General features: G+C 38.6%; 1 protein-coding gene and 1 long non-coding RNA gene across 3 annotated transcripts; one reads left to right on the forward strand and one right to left on the reverse strand.

Annotated features, from left to right (window-relative positions):
* Window positions 1-960: 960 nt before the first annotated feature.
* Window positions 961-7,567, forward strand: LOC147872905 (uncharacterized). 2 transcript variants are annotated; one of them, XM_087354545.1, is made up of 4 exons: window positions 961-4,475; window positions 4,833-4,955; window positions 5,119-5,277; window positions 6,245-7,567. In XM_087354545.1, exons 1-4 carry the CDS (start codon window positions 4,356-4,358, stop codon window positions 7,295-7,297), a joined length of 1,455 nt encoding a protein of 484 aa, XP_087210671.1. In that variant the 5' UTR covers window positions 961-4,355; the 3' UTR covers window positions 7,298-7,567. The 2 variants fall into 2 exon arrangements, with proteins under 2 accessions (XP_087210671.1, XP_087210672.1); XM_087354546.1 differs by having other exon boundaries at window positions 4,836-4,955.
* A 915-nt stretch (window positions 7,568-8,482) lies between these two features.
* LOC147872906 (uncharacterized) lies at window positions 8,483-10,486 on the reverse strand. The gene is made up of 2 exons (XR_015536719.1): window positions 9,513-10,486; window positions 8,483-9,206 (listed from the first exon to the last, which is right to left on the reverse strand). It is a non-coding gene; the product is annotated as an uncharacterized LOC147872906 (long non-coding RNA).
* Window positions 10,487-10,694: the final 208 nt, after the last annotated feature.

Here is a 10,694-nt window from a genome sequence, read left to right on the forward strand (position 1 = left end):
CAGGGCGATGAGTATGAAGATTTCTGTCTTCTGGGTTATTGCGCTGTGTAGTCCGGTCGATGTTAACCAACGTTTCAGAGGTCATACTGCCTCCATCATCAGGGCGATGAGTATGAAGATTTCTGTCTTCTGGGTTATTGCGCTGTGTAGTCCGGTCGATGTTAACCAACGTTTCAGAGGTCATACTGCCTCCATCATCAGGGCGATGAGTATGAAGATTTCTGTCTTCTGGGTTGTTGCGCTGTGTAGTCCGGTCGATGTTAACCAACGTTTCAGAGGTCATACTGCCTCCGTCATCAGGGCGATGAGTATGAAGATTTCTGTCTTCTGGGTTATTGCGCTGTGTAGTCTGGTCGATGTTAACCAACGTTTCAGAGGTCATACTGCCTCCATCATCAGGGCGATGAGTATGAAGATTTCTGTCTTCTGGGTTGTTGCGCTGTGTAGTCTGGTCGATGTTAACCAACGTTTCAGAGGTCATACTGCCTCCATCATCAGGGCGATGAGTATGAAGATTTCTGTCTTCTGGGTTATTGCGCTGTGTAGTCCGGTCGATGTTAACCAACGTTTCAGAGGTCATACTGCCTCCATCATCAGGGCGATGAGTATGAAGATTTCTGTCTTCTGGGTTATTGCGCTGTGTAGTCCGGTCGATGTTAACCAACGTTTCAGAGGTCATACTGCCTCCATCATCAGGGCGATGAGTATGAAGATTTCTGTCTTCTGGGTTGTTGCGCTGTGTAGTCCGGTCGATGTTAACCAACGTTTCAGAGGTCATACTGCCTCCATCATCAGGGCGATGAGTATGAAGATTTCTGTCTTCTGGGTTATTGCGCTGTGTAGTCTGGTCGATGTTAACCAACGTTTCAGAGGTCATACTGCCTCCGTCATCAGGGCGATGAGTATGAAGATTTCTGTCTTCTGGGTTGTTGCGCTGTGTAGTCTGGTCGATGTTAACCAACGTTTCAGAGGTCATACTGCCTCCATCATCAGGGCGATGAGTATGAAGATTTCTGTCTTCTGGGTTATTGCGCTGTGTAGTCTGGTCGATGTTAACCAACGTTTCAGAGGTCATACTGCCTCCGTCATCAGGGCGATGAATATGCCAATAGGGTGTGAGGTGCTAGGTTTATAGGCCGGAAAGTGAAAGGTGTAGCCTGCCCCGAGCCAATGGGAGTGGACCAATGGTAGCACGTGGGCGAGAGTGGGAGAGGGAGAGAAAGTAGAAAGAGAAAGGTTGAGTTTGGTTGGATGGATCAGGGCCGAGTTAGTGGTCTGGTTGGTTCTGGCGGCGCACTCTTGCTCGCTCTCGGAGTGTGTGAATAAGAGGCTTCCAGGACCGGCTCAGGTGAAGTCCATCTGAAAGTTGGTTAACATCGACCAGACTACACAGCGCAACAACCCAGAAGACAGAAATCTTCAAATCACTTATTGTTGTTAAATCAGTCATCAGATCTAGTTTCCAGAATAGTGATAATTGAGATGTATAAAAAAAATGTACTGCTTTTGTGACTGTGAGGTGTGGTCTGTAAATTTGGAAACAGAATGACCAAGAAAACATAGGGGCCCTGGAAGGGGGGGGGGCATTTAGAATATTATGTAATCCTTCTCCCAGAGTACTCAGTACAAAAACCCAGAGGACAGCCTTTTATGAATTTGCCACCATGAATTTATTGAAATTCCTTGTGTAACTTCACTTTGTGGGTAGTGTTTATAATGTTATTTAGTGCTAATATATAATCGTGCATACAAACAAAACTGTTTACACTTTAAAGGACATTAATGCCAAGCGTGTTTCAAACTCAAGAGGCAAAACAAATTAATTCATATAATACAATTCAAAAGACTGGTTTTCTACAGAGCATGAAAGGTGTGTACTTTACAAAACCATACTTATGTAACACCTCACTGGACGTTAAAGTTCACAGGCACAGACGGCTCACCATAGACCAACAACGGTAATCAGGCCATTTTACATAAAAGCTAAGTACTCAATTTAATACACTAACTCCTGTGCAATTAACGTCCAGTGAGGTGTTACATTAAGTATGGTTTTGTAAAGTATGCACCTTTATTACAAATTTGTCTTCCACAAACAAATGCATTTTTGGTGTATATGATTGTGGCGCAGCATATGTGATACTAGAATGAAGGCTATGTGTAATGTGATTCTTCCAGGCTGTTTTACTGCCGATTTCCTCGATAGAATTAATTTCTCTTACTCAAATAAGAATGTGTAATGTTCATTGGTTCACTGATAAATGATTGTAACTTTGATTATGTGACAAAACAAATCTTAGAATTTGCAGTCATGCTTGAAAACTATAAATTCACACTCATTTTCAAAGTTACAATTCTTTATGAGGAAGTTCTACATTTGCTTTATATGGTATACTCTTTTTAGCTGGGTTTTAGATTTAGCTGTCAAAAACCGATTATTAGTTTACAAAGTTTTAAGTATATCTGTGCAGAGAACAAAAGACTGTTGTTAGATATTGAATCTACACTTTACATATACACTGAGGCCCCGTGGCAAAATTCATGGATACACGTTATGAAACTGTAATGTAACGAGCTGCTTATGAAAGTGGCAACGCATCCCACTCTTCACCAAGACTGATCCATGTTCCACATTATTTTCAGCTCAGTGATAAGTGGACCTCATTATAAAGAAGCCATAGTATATTATTGGTTGATTATATTATTTGTTATTCTGTATCATCTACAGAAGTTATGTGGTGTCAAATGAAATGTGTTGATTGTATACGATAAAAGATTTAAGAGGAGGCAGCAGTGGCCGATATTGACGTTCTGCCTCAGGCGTGGAGTTGGGTGCATCACAAACACAAGCCAGTTCCACTGCCACAAATATAAGACTCATCGGTCTATCTATACATTGTAATAGATTTATGTTATAATAATACTTTGCCATTGTGTACCATGTGAAACCAGTGCAAATATTTTTATATGAAATGTTTTATTTTTAATACTGTCAATATTTTCATAAACCTTGTCTGAAAATTTAAAATTCCTTTCTTTGTTGTTATAATTATTGAATGGATTCTTGTCAGTGTTGTGTTATTCTATCCTAATAAAAAGTAAAAGCTACGGAAGTTAAATGTGTCATTACTCAATCTTTTTTCAGTGAATTGTCAGAAAATTAATATAAGCTGAGTTGTTTCATGGATCAAGTAGTGTGATACGTGCGGTTCAGCAATAATGGATGTGTTAAATGTGTAATTGTTTATAAAGCTTATGCAGTCCAGTAACTTTCTGTTAATGAGCAAAAACTAATTGTCAGTATTATTTGTGCTGCTCTGTCAAGGTTAGAGATTAGACGATTGAGGTCTGGTTGAAGATTAGGGATTTTGAGCATCTTACTGAAGATGGATGATCTTGAAAACAGCCTTTTTAGGACCTACAATATTTTGTATGAGAGGAAAATTGTCCACAGTCAGATTCAAATGAGGAACCTTTAAATAAAAATCCCAGTGAACAACAAATTTCATATAAATTAAATAAGTAACAGGAAGTTACTGAGTATGCTTTACAGACAACAATTGTGTGTTCTCTTTCGAATATCATAATCTTTGTTTTTTGGTATTCATTTCTAAGTGATCGTGGTATGTATTGTACCACATGGAAAATTTTAAACGTTGTTAAATAATGTACAGCTGCACAGTCTAGATGGGTATTTGTTCACATACAACATGCATTAAAAACATGTAGGAACGAATAAAGACAAAAGCGTGTTTTATTGGTTCAATCTCAGTGGCGTTCCCACAGACAATAGATGTCGCGCTATATATCACCAAGCTTCGCTGACCGTGTTACGAGTAAACTTTTTTTCTCCGTATACGTTAACGTTGACATAGGATCAAAAATATTCGCGAAAGTGATCCGAGATATCGGCTATGTCCGACTAACATCACTCCTGATAGAGGATTTTGGCTGTTAGTAACACTGAGCCTATTATCATTAAAAACTAGACGACGCAAAATTATGCGCTCAGACATGTAGCGTCCTGACAGGCTATGCATTGTTTCCACTACAATGTGTAACAGTCGAAATGATACCACATCCCAAACGAAAACTGCTCTTGTAAACTAAATATCACATGTTCCATCTCGAAAAGGCAACTGCATTGTTTGCCGAAATGTTGGTTAACATAAAACACTCAACTCCAGCCCCGAAAACCCACGGTTAAGTTTGGTTCGTTTCTCTGTGCACCCGAATGCAGAAGTATTTTCGCTGACTGCGAACGGAGACTAATATCTTTGGCCGCGTCTACTCAGGAGTTTGGAGGTGCATCAGTAGCATTGTTTTAAGCTATTGTCCTATACAGTTCTCCAATCATGATGTGTGATGAACAAGTTTCCTACCTTAAAGAAATATTGCAGTCTATTGCAACACGAGTGCCGAGAATTATATTGCACAGAGCTGAAGAAATATTTCCATCTCTGAATAGAACCTGGGTGAGTGTTTGTGTGTATAGAAACAAAGATGGCTAATAGTTATGAAAACGTCTCGAGTTATTATGTTATAATGTGGTTGAAAAAGATTCCCGTCTTGTGTTTATTATTTTGTGACTACCATGAGCATGACCTCTACACAGTTAACAGTGTGGAATTAGCCTTAATAAATGAAATAAAATGTGTATGTATCTATGGGGATTGAATGTGTGATGCTTGTGTATCCAAAAATACCCAGTATTAGCTAGATGGCACCCTATGATCTATTTCAGAATATGGTATTGTAGATTCTCATCCAGGTTATACCTGTATTTAATGTGTATTATCTCAAGGAATTATGTTTAACACTTAATTTTACAGCAGAAAATTGATGAAATCAAGGTGGAAAATGATGTTGATGATCTGAGTGAAGATGATTCTGTTCGCTTGAGAAATGATGTTGTTTACACGACAACTTTTCCCATAATAAAGGATGAAACGAAGGTAAGCCTTCTTTTAAACAAATTATTTATGGTTTTTATCTGTTTGTGTGTATGTACAAATGTATCCATACATGCAATCATGTGCTTCTGTTTTATTGTAACTGTTTTATAAAAACAACATTTCTGCAACATAATAATCATGTATGTGGATGGTGGTTTTACAGAACTGTATGGATTTGGTGAAGGATGAACCTCATTCAGACGGTGAGACTTGTGAGGATGGAAATCAAGCCATCAGTGTAAAAGCTGAGGCTGTCTCAGATATAAAAATTGAGGAACATCATGTGCCAATACTATCTCCAGTCATAAAGGATGAACAAGAGGTGGGTCCATGAAAGTGTCAATTGTCCTCATGTTCATCCACATGAAAAGAGTCCCTTCTGATGAATACATTTTGAAGAGTCCTTTCCAAAATATCTCCTGTGGATTATATTCTCTTCACTGTATGAAGAGTGTCACTTCCAGTCAGTATTAACACCCATGATATTAAATACTGAGGAATCTGGAAAATGTTTCTATCAAATGTTGTGGCCACAGAATCCTTTCATTTGTCTATCCCTTCTAGTAAGCAAGATACAAGGGATTTCGTTAGGAAGCAATGGAGAAAATGGTTAGAAATCTGAGTTGATGGTAGTCTGAAGCAGAGACAAATGTTGATCCACGTAGACTGGCAATGTTTTATGATGAAGGCTGCCTTGTGTTCAGTATTACTTACTGTTGTATCTGTTAAATGTGTGAAATGTTAATAACAACATAGTATTCATACATAGAAAGTGACATTTACTTATAATCCAAGATATTGAAGAATGCAGTGCTAGTGAATTGCAAACCTAGCTGATTCTAATAAGGGTAGAAATATGTTATTTCCAAAAAATTAAATATGGAATTGGTACATCTAACAGTCTCTTAATACAGTAGTTGACTATACAGTCAGTAAGCAGAGCAAATCAAATTGGAGACCCACATTTGACTTAAAGGGCCCCAGAATATCTTCATTGAAGATGTTGTCATATAATATCTAAGGGGCTGTGATTCATGCACCTTCCAGTAATATTAATCATATAAAAGGATTAATTAAAAGGAATCTGAAATATAATAATGACTAACATAAATAATATCTTCAAACTCACTCAATTCTGAAGGGTCTTGATGACGGTTGTATAAAAATTATAGGACCGCAGTGAATTTTAAAAACAGATGATGGAAAATGTCCTGAATACAAATAATTTTAACTTCAAACTCATTGTTCTTTTTCCTATTTGTCTTATCCTGATACTTTTGTCTCTACAGATTCCTCTGAGTGAACACCAACTTTCACATGGTGAGGGGCATCCATATTACTGTGACGTGTGCAATAAATCATTCAGTCAAAGAAGCGACCTGAACATTCATCAACGCACACACAGTGGGGAGCGTCCATATGGCTGTGATGTGTGCAATAAATCATTCAAACAAAGAAGCAAATTGGAGATTCATCAACGCATACACAGTGGGGAGCGTCCATATGGCTGTGATTTGTGCAATAAGTCATTCAGTCAAAGAAGCGACCTGAAGATTCATCAACGCACACACAGTGGGGAGCGTCCATATGGCTGTGATGTGTGCAATAAATCATTCAAACAAAGAAGTAAATTGGAGATTCATCAACGCGTACACAGTGGGGAGCGTCCATATGGCTGTGATTTGTGCAATAAGTCATTCAGTAAAACAAGCTACCTGAAGATTCATCAACACACACACGGTGGGGAGCGTCCATATGGCTGTGATTTGTGCAATAAGTCATTCAGTCAAAGAAACCACCTACAGATTCATCAACGCACACACAGTGGGGAGCGTCCATATGGCTGTGATGTGTGCAATAAATCATTGAAACAAAGAAGCAAATTGGAGATTCATCAACGCGTACACAGTGGGGAGTGTCCATATGGCTGTGATGTGTGCAATAAGTCATTCAATCAAAGAAGCGTCCTGAAGATTCATCAACGCATACACAGTGGGGAGTGTCCATATGGCTGTGATGTGTGCAATAAGTCATTCAGTCAAAGAAATGACCTGAAGAGACATCAACGCATACACAGTGGGGAGCGTCCATATGACTGTGATGTGTGCAATAAGTCATTCAGTCAAAGAAATGACCTGAAGAGACATCAACGCATACACAGTGGGGAGCGTCCATATGACTGTGATGTGTGCAATAAATCATTTACTCAGAAAACTAATCTGAAGATGCACCTGCGCATACACAGTGGGGAGCGTCCATATGGCTGTGATGTGTGCAATAAATCATTTACTCATAAATCTAATCTGAAGGTGCACCAGCGGATTCATAGTGGGGAGCGTTGATATGACTGTGATGCGTGTAAAATTGTCTTTCATTATGAGTAGTCTGCTGAAGGTACAGGAATGCATAAAGAGTGGATCATTTCTTATTCCTCATTTACGCAGAGGAGTCAACTGAAGAGACATCAGATCATTTTTTGTGGATTGATTGTGGGTTAAGATGAATTTCTAAATGCAAACACCTTTAAGGATGTGAGTGCAGCGTACTTTTGTTATATATGGAAAAATATTTGTAATGTTCAGTTATATAAATGGTTATTATGTATTATTCAATCATATTTTTTCTGAATCATTGTTGTATAATACTGGCATTCGCTTTGATTACAGCGCAAACACATCTTTACAATTGGTTGACAGCTGATCAGATATCTTGTGATACTAGAGGTCGCACTTAGAGTTAGGTTTAGAAAAAATTATTATCAGCCATTGAAGTCAAATAGAGAGGTTTGAGCCTGAATTGAACACATCCTGTTCCTAATCACCGTTATTTCTGATTAAATGTGATCAAATGACAAAATAAATTCTTCCAACATTCAAGGTAGGAAATATTCTTTTGTATGATGAATCAACCAGATTAACTAAATATTTTGTTCACTCACATAAGCATTTTCTGCCTAACATGTAAATTTTATTCAAATATGCAAAGCTGTTCCTTTTTTACCAATTAATTTAGGCAAAGGTGACAAACAACATGGTACTTATGCTGGTGAAAGTGATGATTCTGACAACAAACCCAGTGGGTTCTTTGTTTATTTCAGACTATTACAATTCTGAATATAAAAGGTCTCTTCTATGCCATAATTCTGTTCACCTGGTCTCCTGATGCTGGTCAGTAACAGTGTAACTCGTGTCAGGTCTGCACACAAGTGAATTCCTTGACCATCAACTTTAAACTCCCCACCGACTTCAAAACTCCATCTCACTCATTACTTCAACACTGTGCTGTGCTGTGATTGTAGTAGGAGCTCATATTTATAGATCTGTGCCCTAACACTTCCCAAGCTGACACTTGATTTTTTTCTGAAATTTGTTCCATTCCGCCTCAGCTGCTTCTTGATGGGGAAATGCGTTGACATGATTCAGACACTCCTAGAACATTTCAGCACTAAGGACGACATACAAGGCTGAATGCAATGCTGTAGCAGCGGAGAGGGTCTTCCGGTACAGGTGATTAATTATATTATGAAGTGGTAATAAAACAATGATTTTTATTTAATATCTGGATTAAAAAGCAACCCATTACCATCTACAACCTTCAATCTCTTCTTTTCCCATGAGGATTGTTAAATGAAATAATACAGTAACACTGGGGAGAGATAACTGGATCAAACAATTTTAACAAATACGAGTCCTGGATGCCCTGAAAAATATGTTAAATAAATTCACTATAAAACATATTTTAAATGTTAGTGACGTGTGTAAATAGATGAGATGTCTAATTCTTGTCCTTTGGTCTTTGTGATTGGAGCTCAGTGTAAAGCTGACTTCGAGGGATGAGTGACATCAAATGTTGAATTCGCAAATCACTGTAGTTAACATCTTCAGGGTGGTATGTACTGGACAGGGATTTCTGGGAGATTTATATAAGACGGCAAGTAAGCAGGCTGTTATCCCACAGTATCCGCTCACTGTTCTACTCGGCCAATCTGTCTTTTTCAAACCTATTCCACGTTGAAGGATGCTGTCTTCTGGGTTGTTGTGCCATGTAGTCTGGTAGCAGTTTACAGATGTTTCTGAGGTCCTTACTGCGTCCATCATCCATATAACTCTAGTGTTTTCCACTTGCACGGTTTATTCATGGTATGGTTAAGGTATTTAAGTCGACCGAAATGACCCCACAGAATATCATCACCAAATTTGTTGAACACGAGAACCTGTAGCAAGGCTCGAAGAAAAGTGATTCACTTGGCACCTGTCAAAAAGAAAGGTTAAATATAATAGTACGATCACATCCACCACATGTCTCTCACTAAGAAGAAGTGGCAGTGGAACAACGGTTCCGGAAAATACGTCTCTGTATTGTTGTTACTTAGGAAACTTGACCTGGGGGGTTGGTCAAGTTTTTAAAAGGCAACGAACTCCCCCTGAATGTCTAAACAACATTAACCATTCCATCTCAGTAATGATAATGTATTGTTTGATTTCAAGTACAGGCTGACTTTGTATACATTACATAAACGGTCGCCCGCCACAGTGGTCTAGTGGTCAGAACACTTGCCTTGTAATCCTGGGGTCCCGGGTTCAATTCCCGGTGGTGATCAGATTTATAACTTGTGTTGGGCAAGGCCGTGGTACAGGCATCACGGAGTTTTCTTCCAGGGGCTTCCCCGGTTTCTCCGTGGCATCCCAACACAATTATTCACTCACACACACACACAGAAGAAGGCAATGGCAAACCACTTCTGACCATTGCCAAGAACGAGCAGGGCCCTTACAACCTGAAGAGGATGGAATGATCCTGTTCATAATATATGGACTTGCCGTAAGACAGAACACTAATAATAATAATAAAACTTAAACGGTCATGGGGCCATTTAGAGAATTTATTTAGTGGTAAAAAGGTTGATTAAATGTTGGTTTTAGATGTAACGGAAATTCAAGTTCCATAACAATGAATAAGGATTGCACAATCTTGGAAGCAGTCCAAATTCTATGTCTCTCAGAACCATCTTTTTTTTCTTTTTGTATCCGATAAATACGTATTATATTTAGTAATTAAAACATCAGCGAAGACATAAAACCAGCAGTAGCAACATTCCACTGCAGAAACATCTAATGCAGAATTCGGTAACCAATGAGGCTCTCCATTATTCACAGCCGTGACAGAATGCTAAATGCATGCTCGAATCTCGATCACTGCGTAAGATCACCGTGATTGAGAGTGAGCAAACACGGTCAAACCTGTGTTCACAGAAGAGCAGTTTAACTCATCACTGGTAATAACCGCACTCAAATGTTCTGGGTTGAATAGTTATTATGGTTGCTGGTGGATGGCAGCACAATCTCTGGCAAAAAAAGACTCTACGGATGTGGTATTCTTTATGTTTGGCGCAAAAATACCCATACAGCGTTTTTCGTTTGCGTTAAAGCGTATAAGACCCCCAAAGGAGACGTTTTTAAAGAAAAAAAGAGACGACATTTACACTGCCTCTGAATATTTTGGAATATTAGTCAAAATAATAAACGTAATTACTTTACATTGTGAGGACCATATTGCCCAATGCCTTGTGATGATTTTTATTCTTACAAAATGTGATTACACATAAATTCATTATTTTTACCAAAACTGTTAGAGTATAGGCATTGCTATTAAACATCTGTGTAAACTCTTTTCCATTTGGCCCGTCTTCTTTCGTTTTGAATGGCCTAATGGACAGTTAACCATGGACATTACACTGAC

Source organism: Zootermopsis nevadensis, unplaced genomic scaffold (genome assembly GCF_977971745.1).
Source record: "Zootermopsis nevadensis isolate Lab colony 2312 unplaced genomic scaffold, Znev_1.0 Znev_ptg000023l, whole genome shotgun sequence".
Taxonomy (NCBI): domain Eukaryota; kingdom Metazoa; phylum Arthropoda; class Insecta; order Blattodea; family Termopsidae; genus Zootermopsis; species Zootermopsis nevadensis.